This window comes from Mobula birostris, chromosome 4, assembly GCF_030028105.1.
Source record: "Mobula birostris isolate sMobBir1 chromosome 4, sMobBir1.hap1, whole genome shotgun sequence".
NCBI classification, from domain to species: domain Eukaryota; kingdom Metazoa; phylum Chordata; class Chondrichthyes; order Myliobatiformes; family Myliobatidae; genus Mobula; species Mobula birostris.
The window spans coordinates 108,583,662-108,610,475 of NC_092373.1; the positions used below are offsets into that span (position 1 = coordinate 108,583,662).

Here is a 26,814-nt window from a genome sequence, read left to right on the forward strand (position 1 = left end):
GAAACATAGAAAATAGGTGCAGGAGTAGGCCATTCGGCCCTTCGAGCCTGCACCTCCATTTATTATGATCATGGCTGATCATCCAACTCAGAACACCGCCCCAGCATTCCCTCCATACCCCCTGACCCCCGTAGCCACAAGGGCCATATCTAACTCATACCCCTTTAAGAAAAAAGCCGAAATAAACAAGCTAATTGATTAGGTGCTGCCCGACACATAAATGTCGGCCCAGATCAGAGGCGACACAATCGGCAATGGTCTCTGATCTGGGCCGACATTTATTTGCAGCCCGGTGGTTGGGGACCACTGCACAAATATGCTGGAAAATTGCCAATAATTCAAAATAATAACTGTAATTTTTTTTTCTTTAAATTAATGGTTTAAGGGTAACAGTGATATTGTGGCTTTCTTCCACACTAAACAATGTTGCAACCAAGCAATCAGTCACTGGATGCAATTCACAGTTATGATGGTTCTCAGTAATTGTCAGATGTGACACATGTTTAACCGAATTTATGTGCTAAACCTTCCCCCTTTGCCAAATGCTAAAGGCAGCAATATGAGCCAAAGTTTCAACACACTGACAACCTTACATCCCATGCTCTAGAGTCTAAATTCAATTAACGATTAACAATTGGTTCTGGCAGATTTCAGTCTGACAAACATGACCACTGCGAAATTGAATGCCATCAAAGCAGGTGGACGAGGGTGGAGCTTCTTTCAAGGGATTACAGAATTTTATGAAAATCTTTGGAGTCCCTTTATTATAATCTCAGTTTCTGATATCGTCTTGGAACAGTTCACCAATTTGTAAGATAACCGTGTACCTTAATGAGCCATATTTCTATGCTAAAAAAAGCCAGCAACTGAACAAGGACCTTTAGTACCTTGACTTGTATATTATAGATGAACAAGTTGCATAACTAATTCAACAGTGTTCAATCAGCTAAAATGACAGTGATCCAAGGTCTTCATTTATTCCACAATTCAAACAAGCGTGTATCTTTTTATGCAGACATAGGAAAATGTCCTGTATTTTTTACAGGAAGGGCCTCAAGTCCCAAGGAAGGGTTTTGGCCCAAAACGATGACTGTTTACTCTTTTCTATGCCTAGCCTGCCGAGTACCTTCAGCATTTTGTGTGTGTTGCTTTGGATTTCTAGCATCTGCAGATATTCTCATGTCAGTATTTTTTAGGATTGCTTACCAAATGAGATTTTAGAATTATCATATTTCTTTGTCTTTTAGTTCTCCCTTCCATCAATCCTTTTACAGGAGAAGTTGGGATTGCAAGGAAAGTCAGTAAGTTCAGTAAAAATAAGAATAACGTCTTCTATAAGTCCTGCTGAAGGGTCTCAGCCTGAAACATCGACTGTACTCTTTTCCATAGATGCTGCCTGGCCTGCTGAGTTCCTCCAGCATTTTGTGTGTGTGTTGCTTGGATTTCCAGCATCTGCAGATTTTCTCTTGTTTATAATGTCTTCTAAATTCAGAATTTAGAATATTGGGTGGCTCAGTGGTCATTAGCAACTTGTAAAGGAAGAATTATCGTTGGAGAACTTGTTAGGATCCACCTTTGGCTGCCTGCTCTTTCTCATTCATATCCATGTGGCCACAGCCTCCACAGACTCTGGGCAAGCTTCCAAGCCTACTCTGCTGACACAGTCTTTTCACTGTAATGCCTCCATTGTGTCTGTGTGCTAGACTATGAAATATTCAGACTTAGATCAAGGACCTGCTTTGCCTTTCACTCAAATATCAATGATCTCACCCTGATCGTATTGACTTTCCCTTGATCCACTTTAACATTATAATGCCCCATTGAAACCAAGCCTTCAGTCCTATGTCTACTGTACTACTGAGTACACCTCCTTCTAGCTCTGTCATATGGTTTGCTTCAACCCCTGCCTTAGGTTAGTTCAGCCCTTCTAGGCCTTTTCTGGCTCAGCTGAGCCTTCCGATGTTGCCTGGGCTGGTGTCCTGCCTTGCATTCTGTGTGAATGTGAACTCATCTGAAAATCTTGCATGGACATTTTCTATCTTACTTGCACCCAGTGGCAGTTCTCATTGATCCATTGATCAACCTTGTCTCCTGGCCAAGAAATTCATTGATGTTTACCCTACCTAACCTTGCAATCTTCAATATAGAGTCTCAGACTCTTGTGAATCCCTGACTTCTATTGACATTAGCAGCTTTGTTTTTAAGGTATTCCTTAGATCTATCTCTTATAATAAGCTTTTAGTCTCTGGTGTCCAGAGCTCTAAACAGGCTTTTCCAGGTTCAGGCAGTCTTTCACATACATGTACCCTATCCTTATTCGTTGTATCTGGGGATCCTGATATGGTCCCCTCTACATTGGTAGGGCTGGATTCAGACTGGGGAAATGATTTGAGGGCCTGTGATCTTTTCCCTGTGGCCATATACTTTAATTCTCCTCCCTACTCCCACACCCAATATATCTGTTCTCTGCTTTCTCAATTGCCAAGATGAAGGTTCAAAGGTTCATTTTTTAAAGTTTCATACCAAAGTATATATGCAGAATACAACTCTGAGATTTGTCTTCTCCAGTCAGCCACAAAATACAGAAAAACCCAAGGAAGTTGTTGAAAGAAAAGCATCAACCTCCCCTACATGAAAAGAAAAAGAAGCAATACTTGCAAACCCCAAACCACCAACCCCCCCCAGCACAAAATCCAAAGATCGCCCACCTGGAAAACATCAGTTAAAACATCAAACCCGTCCCGCTTTCTTGCACACAAAAAATTAACAGATCGCCCACACCAAAAACACCAACAAGAACATCAGACCCCAAATCCACAAACCCCTCTCTTGCCAAAAAATAACATATTGCCCACCTGCCAATTGGCAACAAGAAAGCAAAGACAGAAAGCTGAAGGAGACCATATAAACTTAGACCACACCAATAATCACATATGTCTTGGAATTTCGAAAACATCATCTGTCAGCAACGAGGAGGGCGGCAGCTCAAACCTGGTCATTCCGTGGGGAACGACCGCTGGCCCGACTTGGCCTCTCGTGGAGAGCAACCACTGACCCGGTATCCTTCTCATTTGCCTCGATGTTTCAATCTTCCTCGATCAGCGAGAGATGGAGTCGATCATGACACCATGCCCCACCACTGGTCTTCTGCTTGAGACAGCTTGTGCTCACGGTCCTCTTCTGGAATTGTCTTGGGAAAAGCAGAAAGCAGAGCACGGCACCATCTTGACTGCAAGAAACTTAAGGTAGAGGATCAGCGGCTTGTATTCTGTCTGAGTAGTGACATGAATATTGGCTTTTCCAGCTTACAGTAAATTGCACCCACCCACCACTATCCCTTTTCTCTTTTTTATCTACCATCTTCTCCATCACCCACACACACCTCCCATTGGTTCCCCTCCCCCACTCGCCCCATCTGCTCTCTGCTTCCCTCCCTTTACTTTCCTCTTCGATCAGATTCCATCATCTTCAGCCTTTGTCGCTTCCACCTGTCATTATCTTTCAGCTTCTGATGCTCTTCCACTCACCTCCCCCATCTGCCTATCATTCTTCCCCCACCTACACTCCCTATCACCTGCCACCCATTCCCTCCTGCCCTCCACCTACTTCTATCTATAAAGCATTGGTAGACCACACTTGGACTATTATGTTCAGTTCTGGTCGCCTCATTATAGGAAGGAGGTAGAGCCTTAGAGAGGCTGCAGATGAGATCAACCAGGATTCTGCCTGGATTAGAGAGTATGTCTTATGAGGAGAGGTTGAGCAAGCTGCGGCTTTTCTCAATGGAGTGAAAGAGGATGAGAAGTGACTTTATAGAAGTCTACAAGATAAGAGGCATAGACTGAATGGATAGCCAGAGAATTTTTTTCCCAGGGCAGAAATTGCTAATATGATTTTAAGATGATTGGAAGAAATTATGGGGGAATGTCAGAGGTGTTTTTTTTTAACATGGAGTGGTGGGTGTGTGGAACTCCCTGCCAAGGATGGTGGTGGAGGCAGATACATTAGGGACATGTAAGAAACTCCTAGGCAGGCATATGGATGGTAGAAAAATGGATGGCTATGTAGAGGGGAAAGTTAGATTAATGTTAGAGTAGGTTAAAAGGTTGGCACAACGTCGTGGGCCGAAGGTCTGTGCTGTGCTGCGAAGTTCGATGTTTTATTTATACTGACTATCTCTCCGTTATTCTTTAGTTCGATGTTCTATTTCCCCGCTAGCTGACTATATTTCCTGACTATCTCCCCACTATTCTTTAGTCCAGGTTAAGGGTTTCAACTCAAAACATTGATCTGGCCATTTCCATCCATAGCTGCTGCCTGATCTGCTGAGTTCCTCTAGAGTTCCTTGGGTGTGCCTTGCTCCTATGATTGGTTACTTTTAGGGTTCTATTGCATTTTACAGTGGACTGTACTGATAACTAGAAATGCATTATCAGACATGGAAACTGAATTGCTGGAAGTGTGTAAATAAAACTTTGCCTCGTATGGAAAATAGAAGTTAAATATGTTAGATTTTGTATCACAGAAATAGGCTCTTTGGGTCACAATGTCCACACCAACGGATAACCACTTCCAACAATCCCATTTTTCGACAAATTAAGTTAATTGAAGTTGTGAAGTATAATTTGGTCCAATGAATTTTAAAAGGTCTAGAAGATAAATTCCACAATCTCCACCCTGCCTAGCATCAGCGACAAGGTCTCTGGTGAAGGCAGCTGGTAGAAAATCTAGGCATTAAAGAGGAAAACGAGTGCAGGTGCTGGAAAGCTGAGAAGTCATCAGATAGAAATATCGACTGTCTTTCTCCTTCCACAATTTCTGTCCCACCTGTGAGTATTTTCAGTGTTTGTTTTTATTTTAATTTCAGAAAATCCAATGCACTCTGCCGTAAGCTCCAGTAATCAGCAGAGAATGATTGGCAGTGTGTCCATTACCTTCTAACAAGACTGTTTACTGTTTGAGTAAACCATGTCCATAATATAGGGTCTCTCAAAGTACTCTCTCTTTAGAATTGTTAGTGTTCCCAGGATTGCTCAGAAGTCCTCAACCATTGAGATTATCAAATGGTGCTGACAAAGGATCCTAGACCTGAAATGTTAACTGTTTTGCCTTCCATGGATGCTGCCTGACCTGTTGGGTGTTACCTGCTGTTTCTGTTTTCATTTCTTATTTCCCACATATAATCATTGGTCCAGTAGATCTGCACTGAGAGTCAGCCACTCATTAATCCCATTTTAATCCCAAATTAATCCCATTTTCTCTAATTCTGCCAGCATTTTCAACGTTCTACCACTTGTCTACACACACGTGGGACAACTTTGCAGTGGTCAACCTGCATATGGGAGAAAACCGGACCATCTGCGGGAAACCTACATAGTGACAGGGAAAGGGGGCAAACTCCTGAGGGCAGGAATGAATCAAGTCCTCTGGTTCTGTGAGACAGTGGCCCAACTAATCTGCATACCTTATGATTTTCAATGATATTCCTGCACAGTGTTGAGAACAATTCCAGTCAATCTTTGTTCATTTCCTTTAAATATTTTTCTTTAACCTGTATGCAGGAAGACAAGAATGCAGTGATAAACCTCCAAGGTTTACATACAACTAGAGGTAGTACCCCATTAATTCCTCTCGTGAATCAAAACTTTTCATAAAAGGGGTGCAGCAAAGATTCAGTAGACCGGTTCTTGCAATGGCAAGTCTATCATAAGAAGAGAGATTGAAGGAAATAAAAATATTCTTAGAAGTCTGAAATAGGACATTGCAGCATTCTCGGGGACCTCCTTTGGCTGGAGGTTATAGAATGAGTAGTAATGTTGTCCAGATAAGGAGAAGGTTATTTTGGATTAAAATGAGGAGAAATTGCTTTACTCAATGTGTGATAATCTTTAGATTTTTTTTTAAATCAAAGCAATGCAGAAGCTTAGTCACTGGTTTTATTCAAAAACGGAACATTTCTGGGTACTAGAAGAATCAACTGGTATGGAGACAGGAGAGAAAATGTTGTAGAACAGCCATGATATTATAAAATGCCACAGTAATGATGAGGCATGAAATATCTTGAGTGTGCTCCTATTTCTTATGGTCTACTGTAGGTTTGCTTTCAGATTATGGTCTTTTTACATGACAGAACTCTTATTGGATTTGCAATGTCTAAATGTATGTTAATTTACGTAGCATGAGTCATGAATTTGCACAAAAGAACAATGATGAGGTAAATAAAATGTTTCATGTATTTATTTAAACATGATCTCTATCCACTAAACCTGTTCAATGGAGGTTCCTCCCTCCCCCCCCCGCCAATTTTGTCAGAAACCTTACATCAAAAGAAATTCACTGTTTGTGCCCCGATCTGATCGACTGCAGTTAATCTACATGCAAGGGCACCCATTTGAAGTAGTCCTATTGGGTCCTGATGATGTTAACCTGGCCCCTTTGGAAAGAGCATTGCAGGAGTTCCCTGTCACACCAAACTTGCTGGAAGCAGCTAGGTTCAGAATGAAAATAGACTTGGAATCATTGTTCTTGTCTGTATTGGTTTTGAGGAAATGATTGGGCCTCCCCTTGTTTTGGCTTCCCTTCTCCTGTTCACAATTTCCAACTCTGGTTGGAGGCAGTCCGAGAGGTCTGAGAAAAAGACATCATGCCAAATGTTTGCTTAAGTGATATTTGATTCCTCCCACACAGTTGGTAGAATGAGCCAAACCTCTCTGCTCCTGGGCTGACTCATATTCATCCAGACTGCCGCTGCTGCAAAAAGATTGACTCCTCTATTTGAGCATCATTTTCTGAATATCATTAATATTCTTATACCATCAGCTGTTGTGAGATAATTTCCAGAAATCACTGTCCCCTGCCCAGCAGCTGGTGAAGGAGTCCCGTTAAGGAAGGGGAGAAATATAAGACTTTCTCCACTTCTGGGCTGCTTTACAAAGGCTATACCTTTGTCCTCTGCATCTCTGGCAATCTCCCTGGCTGCTGTCGGATCACACACAATCCTTGACATCAAACATGGAGAGCCACAGCAGTGGAAGAGTAAATAGGTGGGAGCTCCCATTTCCACTAATTACTGGGACCCTCTGACTGCTGATAATGTGCTGAGTGCTGATCTTACTCTGACCCCCCCCTGTTGTGCATTCCTTGTTTGATGCCAAGGTGTATGTGATCTGTTAGCAATCAGAAAGGTACAGGGATGGAAAGAGCGTGTTTTTCCTTTGCATAACATCACTAAAGTTCCCCTCACAACATACTTGTATGAGGATCGCAGCTGTGAAATTACCAGCCATGTGATATTGATAGCTGGAGAGCTAGTTTCAACTTGCTTCCTTCTCTTTTAGTTGAGAAAGACACATATTTAATATACCAGAACTTTAAAATCAGACAAACTACCTATTCAAGTCTGGCACACTCTGACTGTTTCAGTGCCTTGGATAAATTTCATCATGTTGTAACAAGGTCTTCTGCTTTAGCAGATAAGGCTTCCAGTAAGATGATGGCATGTTCAATTGCAGTAGCTTCTACGTGGTCAACAAAAGGTGCTACTACCCTTTTTTAAACTTTTTTTATGATTGCAAGATCCTGCTGGACATTAAGAACTTAAAGTACTGCTGGTCTACCCCATCAACGAGATGCTTGTTGGCGGAGAAAGTGAAGGAACTGAACTTGATGCATGAAGGAGGCGTACAATCTGATAATGAGTGACTGTCTTAGTTGCTTTTCTTGCGATCGTAAGACTCTTTTGGACATTGTTAATGTGGAATGCTGCAGGTCCTATTCACTGATTTATTGGTGGACAGCAGGGGCAGATGCCGGGGGAGCTATGTGGCCTCGGTCGTAGTGAGCACTGGGCTTCAAGCTGTGGCATTGCCTGTTTACAGCCACCAGGAGAGAGACATCAAAGCTGGTGCACTCTACCAGGGGCGGTGTGGCGTGGTGTCCAGACTGGAGTCAGTGCTGCCCCCCAGTGTTCACTTGGTGGAAGACAAGCTATATTGTGGTCAACTACAGATTTTTGCAGCATTCATGCACTCAGGGTCTGGACCTTTTTTTGTGTGGCTGTATGTTACTGATATCTTACATGTGCTTGCTGTCTTGTATGTACTATGTGTGTTTTGTGCTGTGTGTGTTTGTTAGTACTGAGTTTTGCACCTTGGCCCCAGAGTAACCCTGTCTCGTTTACCTGTATTCATGGGTGGTTGTGTGACAATTAAATGCAAATTGAATTGAATTGAAATACTTTTGAGTTTACAAAAAGTTTTGACTACACCAATATCTTGCTTCCTACCGCCTAAGAAGCACTGATCTTTTCATGGCCCTCCACTCTATTAACACTCACAAGAATGCACCCCTGTAGCTTGGGAGAGAAAATCATACTCAGGCAACATAGTGCTGTGCCAGAAGACTGGCATGAACTCCTGCTGCCACGTTGGAATCCTGCTACTAACTCCTGGTCGTTTCTTAGTGATGAATTTTTCATGGTTTGGTGCCCACATGGGTTAATGTTGGTAAGTGAGTGGTAAGCAGCCTGCCACTACATTATGGAGCTTTTGATTGCACGGAGAGTGGGGACAGGCAGTGGCTGCTCATGTGTTTTCCCACTGCTTGGTACCTATGGTCTTCCTTATAACCTTGTGGTTGTGAGAAAGCAGCCCCGAGCCCCATGTCTCAGCATGAGCAGGTGTACCATGTGCTCATTGTGCCTAGCACCGGCCCTTTCTTACAGCCTCTCCATACTGAGCTGTGGAGTGATTGATCCTTGTATTTATGTCAAATTCTTGACTCAGCAGGACAATCTCTACCTCACTTCTTTCTCTTTAATGTTTCAATGATCTCTTCTGGTGTGGATTCAATGAACATTCTTGTTCCTGGGAATGTATTCTGAGCAGTGAGTGAGTTCCTAATGTACTGAGACTGGCAGAAACCAAGGACCTAAGTGTGTGAATTCATTGGTTGTAAAATGTCAAAGTGTCATGAGTCAAAGTTCTAAGTAAATATTATTAACAGAGTACATAATATTGTACAACCCTGAAATTGAATTTCCTGTGGGTATACCCAGCAAGTCTATAGAACGGGATTAATGGAAGATCAACAAGAGTGCAGAGGACAACAAACTATGCAAATATGAATAAGTTGCAGTATGTTACAAGAACATGAGATAATGAGATAAAATAAAGAGTCCTTAAAGTGAGATAATTGGTTGTAGGGACATTTCAACGATGGGCAAGTGAGTGAAGTTATCCCCTTTCATTCAAGAGCCTGATGGTTAAAGGGTAGTATCTGTTCTTGAACCTGGTGGTGTGAGTCCTGAGGCTCTGTACCTTCCACCTGATGGCAGCAGTGAGAGGAGAGCATGGCCTGGGTGGTGGGGGTCCCTGATGATGGATGCTGCTTTTCTATGACAGCATTTCATGTCGATGTGCTCAGTGGTTGGGAGGGCTTTACCCATGATGTACTGGGCCAAATCCATTACCTTTTGTATCACTTTCCGTTCAAAGGCATTGGTGTTCCCATGCCAGGTCGTGATGCAGCCAGTCAATACACTCTCCATTGCAAATCTATAGAAGTTTGTCAGAAGTTTTGGATGTCGTGTCGAATCTCTGTGGACTCCAAAGGAAGTAGAGGCGCTGCCGTGCCTTCTCCGCAATTGCACTTGCATGCTGGAATTGGCAATGTTGTTTCTATCCTTTGGACTATTTTAAACTGGAACAACTATGCAGTAAAGTCCATATGTGTAAATTTAATGTAGGCTTCGCTAAATTTCAGTCTGTTCCTTTCTGCAACAGTTCTACAATAATCAAACAAAGCCACGCACACTCATTCTGAATGTCACAACGAGATAGTACATGGTTTGATCAATCATTTGTTTTTTTTTTAAATTTATTGTGCTGAATGATGTTACAAATGGATTAACTCTGAGTTCCATTTGCTTCCTAACACGTTGCATTTCAATTAGTTGCTCTATTACTTTTCATTTTCCCAATATTTTCAGCAATATGTTTTTAGTTTATCTTAATAAAGAGGAGCATGGTCTCCGTATCCAATGAATGTTTCACATGCTGAAACAGATGGTCAGATGAAGTTGTGGGGGGGAGGAGGTTTCTGAGAGTTGTTGAGCCAGGGATTGATACCTCTGAATTGATTGGAACACTGGCACTCTGTAATCTCCACCCACTCCAACAGTGGGGGCCTAATGCCAGAGACACAGCCATCGGCAGCTGGGATCCATGACCTGCTGCCTGTTTCTGGTGAATGGCTCTTGAGTTCAGTCTGTCTGTGAGAAGTGCTCTGGCTGTAGGGTGCTTCTAATTGGCGTAGTAATTGCAGAAAAAAAATACATTTCATTGATCATTTTGGAAATTAACAACAATTCTGTGCAGTCAACTAGGAAATAATAATGCCAGTTTTTAAAAGTCTGGCACTGTATATAAAATTCTGCTCTTACTTTGAAACCCGTTCCAAGATCTTGCATTTTTATTCTTTTACTCTGCCGTTTATCTTTCAATAATTAAGGACGCGTAGAATCCATTCTCCAGCCAGGGTGCTAATTCCATTCCAGACTTTATTGATCTCCATTTTTCTTCACACATTTCCCAGTTATTCAGTCAGAGCTTCTTCCAGTTATCCCAGAAGGGAACACACCATCTGGGAAGCTATAGGAGAACCATCTGTCATTTTCAGTGATTTTACTCAATTCTTATCCTGTTTGGGAGTTTCCTTCGGATTGAATATCACCATTATATTTACATTTTTGGAACATTCTTTTTACTGCCAATATGCATACCTTTTACTTTGCTGGAAAGTTATTTCAGGCTATTGAGTCTGTACCGATATTTATCTTTACCTGAGCCAATGAGTCAAATGAGTCTCTCCTTCTATCCTAACTTGTCTACTCTGTATTCATCTCTTTCAAGTCACTCACATCTCCTCCTAAATAATTTATAAATAATGTTTGAACAACTATTTGTTACAGAGAATTCCACATTTTAATAAAACCTGTAATTTTTTTGTACTCCTGAATTTTTTTTTAGTTTAGTGCAGATTATTATGGCCATTGGAAAGAGTCCATCACTGATTCCCCTGCTGCGGGTCCTGAACACCTCTACCTAGTCTCATTCAGTCTTTTCAGTTCTTGAGACTTGAAATGGTAATTATTTATTACTGACAACATGTATCTGCACTGCACCACCTTCATTGATGTCATCTTCTTTCTAAAGGATGCTTGAAAAGGGTTGTTCTTTCAGTAAAGTTTAGTTCACATCATTAATATACCCAGTAAGTAAATACAAACAATGGTGGGTTGAGTTCAGCATCTGTGTATTTGGTTTCTCCCATAAGGCACTATTGTTGAGGTCCAAAGTGCACAGAATATTTAGCCTTAGATGCTCTTGCAATGTGAGAGGGTGAGTACTCCAAGTCTGGGCCATCATGAGAAACACTATAGTGAAAAGAATGGATTTGTTTTGTTTGGGACAAGTATGTTCTTTGGCGGGAATCGAAATATTTGATTAGCACTGCATGAATAAAATTGTGGATTGAGGTATTCAAGTTGTGAGACTTGTTGTTAAGAGAATCAGTAGTTTGGGTAGTGAAGATATCCGGGAGTCATTCATGTTTTGGTGTGCATTGACCCCGTTTAGTAGACAACTGGTCAGGTTTTGATTGAAAATCAGGTTTTGAATGCATAAATTGTAAGGAAGAGATGTCAAAATGATTGATTTTTTCTTTAAAATTAGGGAATAGATTGAATCAATTGTAAATTGAGTTTTTTTTATGTTAATAGGGAAATATATTGCAAAGTTGGAGCAATTAAAAAGTTCTGAAGAAGCTATGAGAAATATCATGGTCAATATGGATTAACGTCAACCTAAAAAGTATAGTTACACTGTGGCATGATGGACTGATGGACAGAGAAATGATGCAGAGAAAGAGAGGGAATATCAGTCTGGGTTTTCAAAAGTGGCAGCCGGAACACACAGTTCTGGTGTCTACAGGAGCGTGAGTCAGAACGTAAAATGGTATGAGAAGCAGAGATGGGAAGTTTTGAGAAGCAACCAAAATAATATAAATCAATGTATAAGTTGTAACTGTTGTAGTTTGTGGTAGTTTAAACTCTTGTGATGAGTTTATTGTTACTTGTATCACATTGAGAATATATAACATAATGTATTTCCACAAAATTATGATGAATATACAGTACTATGCAAAAGTCCTAGACACCTTAGATATATTTAATTCACTCTGAAACTTGAGAAGGAGAAGCTAAAGTCAGATGTATCAGTATTACAGTGGAGCAAAGGGAAAAAGAGGCATGAGAGAGGAGTTGGCCAGAATTGACTGAAAAAGAATACTGGCAGGGATGATGGCAGAGCAACAGAAATTCCAGCCATTGAAGCAATTCGAAAAGCATAGGATGTATATAAACCAAAGAGGAAGAAGTATTCTAAAAACAAGATGACACAACATGGCTAACAAGAAGTCAAAGCCAACATAAAAGCCAAAGAGAGGGCATATAATAGAGAAAAAATTAATAGGAAGTTAGAGGATTGGGAAGCTTTTAAAAACCAACAGAAGGCAACTAAAAAAATCATTAAGGTAAAGATGGAAGATAAAAGTAAACTAGCCAGTAATATTAAAGAGGATACCAGAAGTTTCTTCAGATAAATAAAGTATAAAAGAGAGGTGAGAATGGATAGGACCATTGGAAAATAATGCTGGAGAGGTAGTATTGGGTGACAAGGAAATGGCAGATGAACCGAATTAAGTATTTTGCATCAGTCTTCATTGTGGAAGACACTAGCAGCATGGTGGAAGTTCCAGGAGTCTGCGGTCATGAAGTGTGTGAAGTTACCATTACTAGAGAAATGGTTCTTTGGAAATTGAAAGTTCTGCAGGTAGATAAGTCACCTGGACCAGATGGTGTACACTCCAGAGTTCTGAAAGAGGTGACTGAAGAGATTGTGGAGGCATTAGTAATGATCTTTCAAGAATCACTAGATTCTGGAATGGTTTAGGAAGACTGGAAAACTACAACTGTCACTCCACTCTTCAAGGGAGAGAGGCAGAAGAAAGAAAACTATAGGCCAGTTAGATGAGGTCTCAGGGTATTTGGAGGCACATGATAAAATAGGCTGAATCCATGGTTTAATAGAAACATAGAAAACCTACAGCACAATACAGACCCTTTGGCCCACAAACCTGTGCTGAACATGTACTTACATTAGAAATTACCTAGCGTCACCCATAGCCCTCTAATTTTCTAATCTCCACGTACCTACCTAGGAGTCTCTTAAAGGACCCTGTTGTATCTGCTTCCACCACCATCACCGGCAGCCCATTCCACGCACTCACCACTCGCTGTGTAAAAAAATTTACCCGCGACATCCCCTCTGTACCTACATCCAAGCACCTTAAAACTGTGCCCTCTTGTGCTAGCCATTTCAGCCCTGGGAAAAAGCCTCTGACCATTCACGTGATCAATGCCTCTCATCATCTTATACACCTCTATCAGGTCACCTCTCATCCTCCATCGCTCCAAGGAGAAAAAGCCGAGTTCACTCAACCTATTCTTATAAGGCATGCTCCCCAATCCAGGCAACATCCTTGTAAATCTCCTCTACAGTCTTTCTATGGTTTCCACATCCTTCCTGTAGTGAGGCGACCAGAACTGAGCACAGTGCTCCAAGTGGGGTCTGACCAGGGTCCTATATAGCTGCAACATTACCTCTCGGCTCTTAAACTCAATCCCACAATTGATGAAGGCCAATGCACCGTATGTCTTCTTAACCACAGAGTCAACCTGCACAGCAACTTTGAGTGTCCTATGGACTCAGACCCCAGGATCCCTCTGATCCTCCACACCACCAAGAGTCTTACCATTAATACTATATTCTGCCATCATATTTGACCTACCAAAATGAACCACCTCACGCTTATCTGGGTTGAACTCCATCTGCCACTTCTCAGCCCAGTTTTGTATCCTATCGATGTCCCACTGTAAACTCTGACAGCCCTCCATACTATCCACAACACCTCCAAACTTTGTGTCATCAGCAAACTTACTAACCCATCCCTCCACTTCCTCATCCAGGTCATTTATAAAAATCACGAAGAGTAGGGGTCCCAGAACAGATCCCTGAGGCACACCACTGCTCACCGGCCTTCATGCAGAATATGACCCATCTACAACCACTCTTTGCCTTCTGTGGGCAAGCCAGTTCTGGATCCACAAAGCAATGTCCCCTTGGATCCCATGCCTCCTTACTTTCTCAATAAGCCTGGTATGGGGTACCTTATCAAATGCCTTGCTGAAATCCATATACACTACCTGAAAGATTTGAACATGGATAAAGCAGCAGGCAAAGACCTTTTTTTGGTTGTCTGCCAGTTGTTAGTGGTGTTCCACAGAGGTCTGTGTTGGGACAGATTTCTTTTATGTTATATGTCAATGACTTGGATGATGGAATTGATGGCTTTGTTGCAAAGTTTGCAGACAATATGAAGATAGCTGGAGGGGCCAGGTAGTTTTGAGGAAGTAGAGAGGCTACAGAAGGACTTAGACAAATTAGGAGATTGGGCAAAGAAATGGCAAGTACATTATAGTTTTGGGAATTACATGGTGATGCACTTTGGTAGAAGAAATGAAATGGTTGATTATTTTCTAATTGCAGAGAAAATACAAAAAACTGATGCTCAAAGGGACTTGGGAGTCCTTGTGCCAGATTCCCTAAAGGATAAACAACAGGAATTCTGTGGATGCTGGAAATTCAAGCAACACGCATAAAAGTTGCTGGTGAACGCAGCAGGCCAGGCAGCATCTCTAGGAAGAGGTGCAGTCGACCTAAAGGGTACTTTGCAGGTACAGTAGAGTCTGTGGTGAGGAAGGCAATTGCGATGTTAGCATTCATTTTAAGAGGACTAGTATATTAAAGTAAGAATGTATTGGTGATACATTATGAAGCACTGGTGAGGCCTCACTTGGAGTATTATGAGAAGTTATGGGCCACTTATCTTAGAAAGGCTGTGCTGAAACTGAAGAAGGTTCAAAGGAGGTTCATGAAAATTATTCCAGAATTGAATGGCTTGCCATATGAAGAGCGTTTGATGTCTCTGGACCTGTATCCATTGGAATTCAGAAGAATGAGGGGTGACCTAATTGGAACCTATTGAATGTTGAAAGGCATTGATAGAGTGGGTGTGGAGAGTCCAAGACCAGAGGACACAGCCTTAGAATAGAGTGGTGTCCTTTTAGAACAGAGATGAGGAGGAATTTCTTTTGCTAGAGAGTGGTGAATCTGTGGAATTCTTTGCCACAGGCAGCTGTGGAGTCCAAATCCTTATGTATATCTAAGACAGAGGTTGATAGATTCTTGATTTCAGGACGAAGGGTCTCGGCCCGAAACGTCGACTGTACCTCTTCCTAGAGATGCTGCCTGGCCTGCTGCATTCACCAGCAACTTTGATGTGTGTTATCTGTCCTTTTAGTGCTTCCCTTCCCACCATCCAGGGACCTAAAAAGCCCTTCCAGGCAAATAAATTGTTCACTTCCATTTCTTCCAATCTGCATTTAGTGTTCACAATGTGTCTACAACTTAAAAACCAAATGCAAATTGGATAATTGGTTTGCGGAGCACTTATCTTCCAGTATTTTCTGTTTTATTTCAGATTTCCAGCATCTGAAGCATTTTGATCTTCATACATCCTATTTCCTGTTTCCTTCCATCAGGCAACTTACTAGTTACGCTCCTCCATACCTTCTTACACCATTTATTCTTATTTATTCTTGTAGGATTCTTGTGAAATAAACACTTTCCAAAAATCCATAAAATTTGTAACGTTAAAGTAACTAAATAGCTCAGTCCAAAGTTCAAAGCAAACTGTTCGTCTAAGTATGCACAGTATATGTTATTATATATTACCTTGACATTCATTTTCTTGCAGACACTCACAGTAGAACAAGGAAATACAGTAAAATCAATTAAAACTACACTACACAAAGACTAGCAAACAACCAACGCTCAAGAGAAGACAATTGCAAATACAATAAATAAATAATACTGAAAACAGGCATTCTGAAGCACCTTCAATAACTCCAAAAGACTGAGGTTGGGTAAAATACTGAAAGGCTTTTATTCGCTGTACAATACGACCTCCACGGTGAGTGTCTTCCCCCAGACTGAGGGGGGGGGGCAAGGCAAAACACCTTTCTATAGGACCCTGTGGGAGGAGCCACAGGGGCAGTCAGCAGAGGGGCGTGTCCAGACAGTTAACCTAGTTACAACATATATACATGGTTTACCACATTCACCCCTCCTTTTTTTAAAAAGAGTCCCGCGGGGTGAAGTGACTGGCAATATTTAAAACAAGTATATTTACAGGTCAAGTCTATCAGGCGGTCGAGTCCGTCGCTGTGATCTACGCAGCACCAGTGGTGATTGCATCGGCGACAGTGGTTGTGCTGGCTCCAGCCTGACTTGAGGTGCCAGCACGTTAGGCGTTGTTAATCCCTCGTGCGCGTGCGTGGTATGGGAGTGTCGTGTGGTGTCTGTGTAGGGCTTGGAGTGCGCGGTGTCTCATGGGTACATATATCAGTGGGTACGGGGTCAATAGTCACCACGGAGTGTTCAGGGTAGGGGCCCGGTTCTCCTGTGGGCGCCAGGTCACGGATGGAGACCATGTCCTCCCGCCCATCAGGTAAAACCACATAGGCATACTGGGGGTTCGCATGAAGTAAGTGAACCCTCTCGACCATCGGGGAGTATTTATTGCTCCTCGCATGTTTCTGGAGCAGCACTGGCCCCGGGGACGTCAGCCAAGTTGGTAGGGTGGTTCCAGTGGTTGACTTTCTGGGAAAAGAAAAGAGCCGCTCATGAGGGGTGGCATTGGTGGCCGTGCATGACAGAGAACGGATGGAGTGGAGTGCCTCGGGAAGGACCTCCTGCCAGTGGGAGACCGGCAGTCCCTTTGACCTGAGGGCTAAGAGTGTGGCTTTCCACACCGTGCCATTCTCCTTCTCCACCTGTCCATTCCCCCAGGGATTACAGCTCGTGGTCCTACTAGTTGCAATTCCCCTAGCCAGTAGATATTGACGCAGCTTGTCACTCGTAAACAAGGACTCTCTGTCACTGTGGATATAGCATGGATATCCGAACAGAATGAAGAGCTTGCGCAGGGCTTTTATAACTGACGTGGTAGTGGTGTCGGGGCAGGGGATGGAGAAGGGGAACCACGAGTACTTGTCGATAATGTTAAGAAAGTATACATTACGGTCAGTGGAGGGAAGGGGGCCCTTAAAGTCAACACTCAGTCGTTCAAAGGGGCGGGTGGCCTTGATGAGTTGTGCCTTTTCGGGTCGGTAGAAGTGCGGTTTGCACTCTGCGCAGACTTGGCAGTCCCTGGTCATCATCCTGATCTCCTCAAGGGAGTAAGGCAGGTTCTGGGCTTTTCGAAGTGGAAAAGCCGGGTGACCCCTGGGTGGCAAAGATCTATATGTAGAGCGTATAGCCGGTCGATCTGTGCGCTGGTGCATGTTCCCCAGGATAGGGCATCGGAGGGCTCGTTGAGCTTCCCAGGCCTGTACGCTATGTCATAGTTGTAGGTGGAGAGTTTGATTCTCTACCTCAGAATTTTATCATTTTTGATTTTGCCCCACTGTTGGTTATTAAACATGAATGTGACTGAGTGCTGGTCAGTTAGCAGGGTGAACCTTTTGCCGGCGAGATAGTGCCTCCAGTGCCTAATAGCTTCCACTATGGCCTGGGCCTCTTTCTCCACCGTGGAGTGCCGAATTTCAGGACCTTGAAGAGAACAGGAGAAGAACGCCACTGGTCTTTCTGCCTGGTTGAGGGTAGCAGCCAGTGCAAATTCGGAGGCGTCACTCTCTACTTGGAAGGGAATGGCCTCGTCCACCGCATGCATTGCTGCCTTGGCAATGTCCCCTTTTATGTGGCTGAAGGCTGCGCGGGCCTCGGCTGAGTTGGGGAATGTGGTGGACTTGACCAGGGGGTGGGCCTTGTCTGCGTAGTTAGAGACCCATTTGGGCGTAATATGAAAAGAAGCCCAGGCACCTTTTGAGGACTCTGAGGGTGTTGGGAAGAGGGAGTTCCAACAGGGAGCGCATATGGTCGGGGTCAGGGCCAATGACTCCATTCTCCACGACACACCAAAGGATAGCAAGTCGGGTGGTCCCAAATACACACTTGTCCTTGTTATAGGTGAGGTTGAAAGATTTGGCCGCTTGGAGAAATTTTTGGAGGTTGTTGTCGTGATCCTGCCAGTCGTGACCGCAGATGGTTCCAGATACGGGAATGTAGCCTTCAGTTGGCACTGGTCCACCATCCGGTCCATTGCCCTCTGGAAGACAGATACACCATTCGTGACACCGAAGGGGACGCGCAGGATTTGATACAGCCTGCCGTCCGCCTCGAAGGCGGTGCAAGGGCGGTCCTCCCGGCGGATGGGGAGCTGATGGTAAGCGGATTTTAGGTCTATGGTCGAGTACACCTTTTACTGTGCTATCTGATTTACCATAATCGCGATGCGGGGTAGAGGGTACGCGTCGAGCTGCGTGAACCTATTGATGGTCTGGCTATAGTCTACGACCATCCTGTTCTTCTCCCCGTTCCGAACAACGACCACCTGCGCCCTCCAAGGACTTGTGCTTGCCTCAATGACCCCCTCCCTGAGCAGCCGCTGCACCTCCAACTTAATGAAGGATCCGTCCCCCGCGCTGTACCTCCTGCTTTTAGTTGCCACAGGTTTACAGTCGGGGGTCAGGTTGGCAAACAGCAATGGGGGAGGGATCTTGAGGGTGTAGAGGCCGCAAGTGGCGTCGGTAGTGTGGCAGTTGGCATGATGTTGGGTGGGATGTGCGGGTCGGTGTGTGTGTGTGTGTGTGTGTGTGTGTGTGTGTCTATGTGTGTGTGGTCAGTAGCGGGGAATGTGACATATCCTTTCAAAACTGGGGATTTATGACAGTAATTGGTGGGAGGGGCCCATCATACTTCATTGTCATGCTTTTCAGGTGGCTCTGGAAGTCGAGCCCCAATAGCACAGGGGCACACAGTTGAGTCATGACCAATAACGTAACGTTTCGATATTCTGTGCCCTGCACCACTAGCGTTGCTACACAACCCCCCCAGATGTCTGTTGTATGCGACCCGGAAGCCATGGTGACCCTCTGACTTACCGGCCATATCACGAGTCCGCAATGCTGCACCGTGTCCGGGTGGATAAAACTCTCCGTGCTGCCTGTGTCAAACAGGCAGCTTGTCCTGCGGCCCTCCACCAGGATGTCCAGCATTGACCTTGCGAGCTGGTGGGGAGCGCTTTGGTCGAGGGTCACGGAAGTCAGGGTTGAGTCACTGTCTTGGTCCGGCGTGGTGGGGTGCCCCGTGAGCACTCGTTGGTCGTAGGCGGTGGGAGGGGACCGCCCCCATGTCTCGCACGTGGTGGTGGCGTGCAGGGAAGATGGCAGCAGGCAAGATGGTGACCCCCATGCCTTGCACGTGGTGGCAGCGTGCAGGGAAGATGGCGACCCCCATGTCTCGCACGCGGCGCTGCTCGATCCCGCTCGTGATTTGGACTTACAGGCCTTGGCGAAGTGGCCCATCTTTCCGCAGCTGGAGCAGGTAGCTTGTCGAGCCGGGCAGCGTTTCCGGGGGTGCTTCTCTAGTCCGCAGAAGTAGCACTTCGTGGACTTGCGACTAACGGCAGCTGAGGTCAATTTGCTGGCGGATTGAAGGGACCCGCGGCTGGCAGCAGGCGTGGTTGATTCGCCGGCAGGTTGCGGGGTCAGCGGCACCCACGAGGCCATCGGGGAATTGCATGCCTGGAGAACCTCGGAGTTATGCAGAGTGGCCTCCAGCGTGTCGGCCAGCTCGATCGTCAAACTTAAGGTAAGATCGGCTTTTTGCAACAGCTGCTGGCGCACATACACTGACCTGGTCCCCGTGACGAAGGCGTCTCTCACTAGGAGTTCTGCATGCTGTGCCGCCATCAGCTCCTGGCAATTGCAGGCTCGCACGAGTGTCTGTAGGGCCTGGATGAACTCAGTACTTGATTCCCTGGGCCACTGGTGCCGAGTCGCTAAGCGATACCGAGCATAGACACTGTTTATCGGCCGCAGGTATTGTCCTTTGAGGGTGCTCATCGCGCTGTCGTAGCTCGGCTGGTCTCTGATCAGTGAATAGACCCGTGGACTGACCCTGGAGAGTAGAACTCTGTGCTTTACTACGCGGTTGGTCGTTTTAATCTCCTCTAGGTATGCTTCGAAGCAGGCCAGCCAGAGTTCGAAAGCACTTCCAGCTTCAGGCGTTTGCGGATCGAGGTCTAACCTGTCGGGTCGCAGTGCGTGTTCCATGCTTTAAAATATACAGCAAATAAAATTGAAGCACCTTCAATAACTCCAAAAGACTGAGGTTGGGTAAAATACTGAAAGGCTTTTATTCGCTGTACAATACGACCTCTACGGTGAGTGTCTTCCCCCAGACTGAGGGGGAGAGGCAAGGCAGAATCACCTTTATACAGGAATCTGTGGGAGGAGCCACAGGGGCAGTCAGCAGAGGGGCTGACTCAGACAGTTAACCCAGTTACAACATATATATGGTTTACCACACATTGAAAGTGAGTCCTTGGGTCATGGAAACAGTTCAGAGTTGAGGTGAGTGAATTTATCTATGTTGGTTCAGGAGCCTGATGGCTGAGGGTAATAACCATTCCTGAACCTCTGGTGTGGGACCTAAGGCTCCACTATTTCCTTCTCAATAGCAGCAGGGAGAAGAGAGCATGGCTTAGATAGTAGATGTCCCAGATGAGAGATGCTGCTTTCTTGTGGCAGCACCCCTGGTACACATGCTCATTGATGAGGCATTTTTTCCTGTGTTGGACTGGGTGGTATCCACTACTTTCTCTAGTCTTGGTCATTAGTTTTTCATACTGTGCCCTGGTGTTACCAATCAGGAAACTCTTCACAGATAGAAGTCTGTCAGATTTTTAAACGACATGTTGAATCTGCGTAACCTTCTAAGAAAGTAGAGTAGAGGCCTTCTTTGTAATGGCACTTATGTGATGGTCCTACGTCAGATTCTTTGATATGATAACACCAAGGACTTTAAAGTTACCGATCCTCTCCACTTCTAATCCCCTGATGAGGACTGGCTCATGGACCCCTGGTTTCTTCCTCCTGTAGTGAATAAAAATCATTGATTTAGATGACATTGATTGAGAGTTTGTTGCTGTGGTATCATTCAAGCAGATTTTTAATCTCCCTCCTACATGACAATTCATCACCATTTTTGATTCAGCCAACGAGGCTGGTGTCATCTGCCAACTTAAATATAGCATTGGAGCTGTACTTAGCCTCACAGTCATAGATATAAAGCAAATAGAGCAGGTGCTGAGCTCACAGCCTTGTGGTGCTCCTGTGCTGATGGTGCTTGCGAAGGAGATGTTGTTGTCAATCCATATTCACTGGGGTCTGCCAGTAAGGAAATTGAAGATTCTATACATGAATAGCCACTTATTAAAAAGAACTACATTTGGTCTGCAGCATGTGTTTTTATTTAATCTTTTCTGGCTGTCTTGAATAACCCACGCATTTTTAAATGCCTAATTGTATTATTGTCAACACTTGCATCTTTTATTGTTGGTCATTGTAACAATGAGTTCCATTTTAATCTTTTGGCTTTAAATTTTTGTTTAAATTGTTGACCAGGTTATGTGAGAATAGCAAGCTGCTAAACTATTAAATCATCAACCAATAGAGAACATAATAAATTTGAACCATCTTATATTTGACTAGTAAACAGGTGGGAATCTGAAGAAAGGAATAAAACTAAACACCAACCTTATGCAGGAGCCTGATGCTTTATACAGTGAGAGTGATTCACAAGCAATTTCTCTGTATGCTGAAATGATTGTTGTATAAATTCTGCAGACAGCATTAGCATTAACTTTTACTTTTGCTGGTCCATCTATTCCCCATCTCAAGTCTTTATGCCACTTTGGTTGCCAACTCTGTGTACCAAGGTTAGTTTTGCTTGGGTTGTTGAGTTTTACAAATGCAATCCCAAAACACTAATAAACAACCTGAAGTTCAGGATACAAAACTAATTAACTATTTCTATTGCATTAATATATTGACGGATGTCAAGTATTTAGCTTTAGAAACTAGTCAGCTTTTTCTTTGGAGCTGATCATAAACATATCAGGTTTGTGGTTCATCATACATGTTGGGCAGATTTCAGAGGACAAGGTCTCCAATTGCATATATTGTAGAGTAACGTCAGATTTCCCTGTGTGCTGAAACTAATGTTGGATTGTGCCATGTTCCCTGTTTATGTTGCAAGCTCTATCAGTTCTCAATCTGCAGTAACTGATCTTTTCAGCATGTTCTGAAAAAGGAATTATTGCAATATAAGCGATGTTCTGCCAGCGCTATTTGCCCCTGTAGACTGAAGATAGTTGTGGTCTCCTCCCACCGAGTATAAGTTCAGGTGAGCTCCTTAATTTAACAGTAAACAACAAACTGACATGCAGCAGAAAACAGCAGCATCAGGATGGAATGGTTCTGAGGATAAGAAATTGAGTTTGGTCATGGCCTTTACATGCATAAAACTGTCAAGGTACTGTATATGTGAGGCAGATCTGGTTGACGACAAAGAATACAATTCATACGATTGTCCTGTATTTTAAAAAAAAAACAAGGCTATCACATAAAATGGAGCTATTCTGTGAAAAAAACTATTACATTTCACACTAGTGTGGTTAAAATCTCACCGTAGAGCTGAGATTCCAAACCTAGGCTCCATGGACGCCTCAGTTAATAGCAGGGGTCAATGGCATAAAAAAGTTGGGAACCACTGGCGTAGGTGAACCTTGATGTTATTAGGGCAACATTATTAGGGCAAGTTGTATGCTGCAGAAAATGATGTTTAGGGAAGTGAGAACCTTGCTAATATTTGAAAAGACAAATTTCTTGACAGGAGTTCTGGAATCGAGGAAGGTCCTTAAAATAGTTTTACTCCCCATTAATTCCATTATCAGTAGCACATTTCTGTTCTTTTACTTGAAAAGTTAATGTATTTCACTCATTTAAAAAAGACATTAGAAATGGATTTAGTTAATTCTATGGAAATGCTGTTGGCACAGTCAAAGTTAGTATTTCAATGCTTCATGGACCACTCTAGCCTTTTACATCAGTGATATTGCTCAAAATAGTTTAGTGTAAAACATCTGTGATTAGAGTTCAAAATCTCAAGTTCTATTGAAATGGTCTTTTGAATGAATGATAGTCACATTTATTATATAATTGCTTCTTTGACCAGGAAATATTCAAACTTAAGTAGCCTACTCTTGTTACGTACCCCGTAACTGGGTTGCCAAACCAGCAGAAATGGAACGCTCGTTGGAGTCTGTGATTACTAGGAACTAATAAAGTTTTATTAAAGAAATAAGTAATACAGTACTTGAATCGTAAGGATATAAATGTAACAGGTTAGCAATGATAATACACACATATACACAGAAACAGGGTAATAGGAATCAACCAAGCTCTATCGCAGTCTAGGGGTAAAATGATCAGTCTTAAGTGAAGCAGAGTTCAGTTCAGTTTAGTGCAGTTCGAAGTAATCCCTGTTGTTGTACCGTTGGAGAGAGAGAGAGAGAGAGTGAGAGATGCAGTTGGTTTTGGGCAGACCTTTTGATGTCTTCTGATCCCGCTGTGGTCACCGACTGTGACCCCTCCGTTCCGGATACGATCGTTCTTCCGCGGTGAACCCGGCACCCAGGCAAGGGCGGACACACACCCCAGGTTCCCACCGATCGTACCTTTACACCCTGTGAGCCTGTGACCAATTCCCGCGAACCGGTCCTCCAAACTCACACCAACTTGTGGGTGCACACTGCTCTTTCCAGGGTCTCGTGGCGTGTCGTGCCTTAGCAAACCTGCTTTTTTTATCCCCCCCGCTGGGGTATCACCTGTCCATCAAACTTCAAACAGTTCAGGTTCAAAGCAAACGGTCTGTCAATATCTGAGCAACACACATCAAAGTTGCTGGTGAATGCAGCAGGCCAGGCAGCATCTCTAGGAAGAGGTACAGTCGACGTTTCAGGCCGAGACCCTTCGTCAGGACTAACTGAAGAAAGAGCTAGTAAGAGATTTAAAAGTGGGAGGGGGAGAGCCAAAACGATAGGAGAAGACAGGAGGGGGAGGGGTGGAGCCAAGAGCTGGACAGGTGATTGGCAAAAGGGATATGAGAGGATCATGGGACAGGAGGCCCAGGGAGAAGGAAAAGGGGGAGGGGGGGAAAACCCAGAGGATGGGCAGGGAGTATAGTAAGAGGGACAGAGGGAGAAAAAGGAGAGAGAGAGAAAGGATATGTGTATATAAATAACGGATGGGGTATGAGGGGGAGGTGGGGCATTAGTGGAAGTTAGAGAAGTCACTGTTCATGCCATCAGGTTGGAGGCTACCCAGACGGAATATAAGGTGTTGTTCCTTCAACCTGAGTGTGGCTTCATCTTTACAGTAGAGGAGGCCATGGATAGACATGTCAGAATGGGATGTGGAATTAAAATGTGTGGCCACTGGGAGATCCTACTTTCTCTGGCGGACAGAGTGTAGGTGTTCAGCAAAATCTGAATTGTGTTTCTTTCTTGTTAATCTCTCTCTTCTCTCTTATTAGCATTTTGAACGTTTCTCCATTGTCTTCCGTTATCTCTCTTATTAGCATCATCCGTCTGGTAGCTCTGTTTGGCATCACACATGACACTCTTTAGAATAAACCAAGCTTTGCTGAGAAAAATAGATTACAAAAATGTCAGCTGAAGAATTCAGGAATTTGTGTTTGCTGATTTACACGCAATGTGAATAGAAGCATTAAATGACAGAGGCATTAAAATTTTGTATCGTGGGGAAAAATACACACACAGGACAGCAAGTACTTTTTCGGGTCTTAAAGTTTTAGATGTTTTATTGTAGAAAGAGTGTATCGAAATAAAGACGACAAAATAAATTTTAAAACAGTTCTCACTATTACAATTTCAGTTTAACTTCAGACCACACCCTTGTTACGCATGCAGTATGAAAATAACTAAAACAAAATTTCCAAAACCAATACGGTAGTGGCAAATCTAAAAGAAAACAATACAAACAAAGTTAGAATCCCACCAACCCTGTTCCTTATACACAACATTGAAAATAAGAATAACTACATCTCATCTTAAGTAAGAGATATACTCACATTTGGCACACACGTGCTTAACTTCCAAACACATACAGGTGTCCCCCACTTTAAGAATGTTCGCTTTACACCACTTCGCTTTTACGAAAGACCTACATAAGTACCTGTTTTCGCTAACTGAAAAAGGATTTTTGCTTTTACGAAAAAAGACAAACACTTTAAACTTGTGTTTATCCCAAGAAAGACTACCATGACCGTGAAGCCTTGTGTGGGCAGGTGTGTGTGCATGCGTGTACGTGCCAATTTTTTTTCTACAAATCAGTTTGGCTAAATCTTCTCGATTCCTTTAAGTGAAATTACACTGTACATACATTATTTCTACTTTATATAGGCTATGTATTTATCATATCATTCCTGCTTTTACTATATGTTAGTGTTATTTTAGGTGTTATGTGCTATTTGGTATGATTTGGTAGGTTATTTTTGGGTCTGGGAACGCTCAAAAAATTTTCCCATATAAATTAATGGTAATTGCTTCTTCGCTTTACATCATTTCGGCTTACTAATGGCTTCATAGGAACGCTCTACCTTCGGATAGTGGGGGAAACCTGTATAGGCTAGACCCTGAAACGAGTCCTTCTTGCTCACGATACGTGAACAGAAATTAACACATTCACAGTACTCTGTTATATTCACATTCGGTCATGAAACAATAAAGACAAATAAACTTTTACAATATATTGCCTTGTAGTTGAATTACTAAAAGTCTAACCTAGTAGGCCAAATAAGGAACTTCGCAATCATGCTATCCAGTGCTGATCAATTTATTCGCTAAAATCTAAAGCATCCACATGTAAAACGTGTCAAATTACTGATATTCTAGACTCACCAACAAGAGTAAATGAATTTACATGGATATTATCAAATATTATTCACCTTTCCTCACCAAACGTGGAAAAACATTCAAACGTCGTCCTTTCTAGAACATGGTAACTCTTCGTTCTACTCCACCCATGCAAAATGACATCACTGATTTCTCTTAAAGGCACAGGCCTTCTAGCATTACCAAAGTGAATACATAAGTGCACTTTAACAATAAAAAATGATATTCAACGGTCACCTGGCTACATATAAAGAGAATAAATGGGTCAAAAGTGTGGTCTAGTGTAGCAGATAAGAGGTCGTGCTTTGGACCTAAGAAGAGAGTATTTTCTAAATGATGAAAAGCAATAAGCAGGGGAGCTCCAAAATGTTATTGATTGTTGCAGAAAACATTAAAGGCTAAGATAAAGCTGGCTTATATATTTAGGATAAAGTTACAAGAAGGTAGTTTTTCTGTGAGATTTGTAAAGCTTTGTAATAATTGTAGTTATTTGTAATAAAAATATTAACTTGATAAGAGCATGTTCAGTGAGATTAACATGTGATCAAGTCTTCTGGGGGTGAAGGATAGTGGCGTTAGTCCAGCTCCCGATGGAGTTTCTTCTCTGTTTTACTCACCCATAACACCTACCCCCACCCCCCAAAAAAGCTCACCTGTCAGAGAAAGCTCTATAATTCTCCTCCTAAGAAGGTACACAAAGGACCGCAATTAATGGCCAAAAACATACTCTGTTGTCTTAAGACCTAATGATTC

The 26,814-nt window shown here is 43.2% G+C and overlaps 1 protein-coding gene across 3 annotated transcripts in view; it reads left to right on the plus strand.

The window, feature by feature from the left end:
- Window positions 1-26,814, plus strand: part of afap1 (actin filament associated protein 1) — a 407,775-nt gene that overhangs the window by 54,752 nt on the left and 326,209 nt on the right. The window contains exon 1 of one of the 3 annotated variants that reach the window (XM_072255901.1): window positions 1,282-1,301. The exons of the other annotated variants lie outside the window; for them this stretch is intronic. Within the exon in view, the coding sequence (XP_072112002.1) occupies window position 1,301 (1 nt within the window). The 5' untranslated portion in view covers window positions 1,282-1,300. Of the gene's footprint in view, window positions 1-1,281; window positions 1,302-26,814 lie in introns of those variants that run through there. 3 annotated transcript variants of the gene reach the window in all.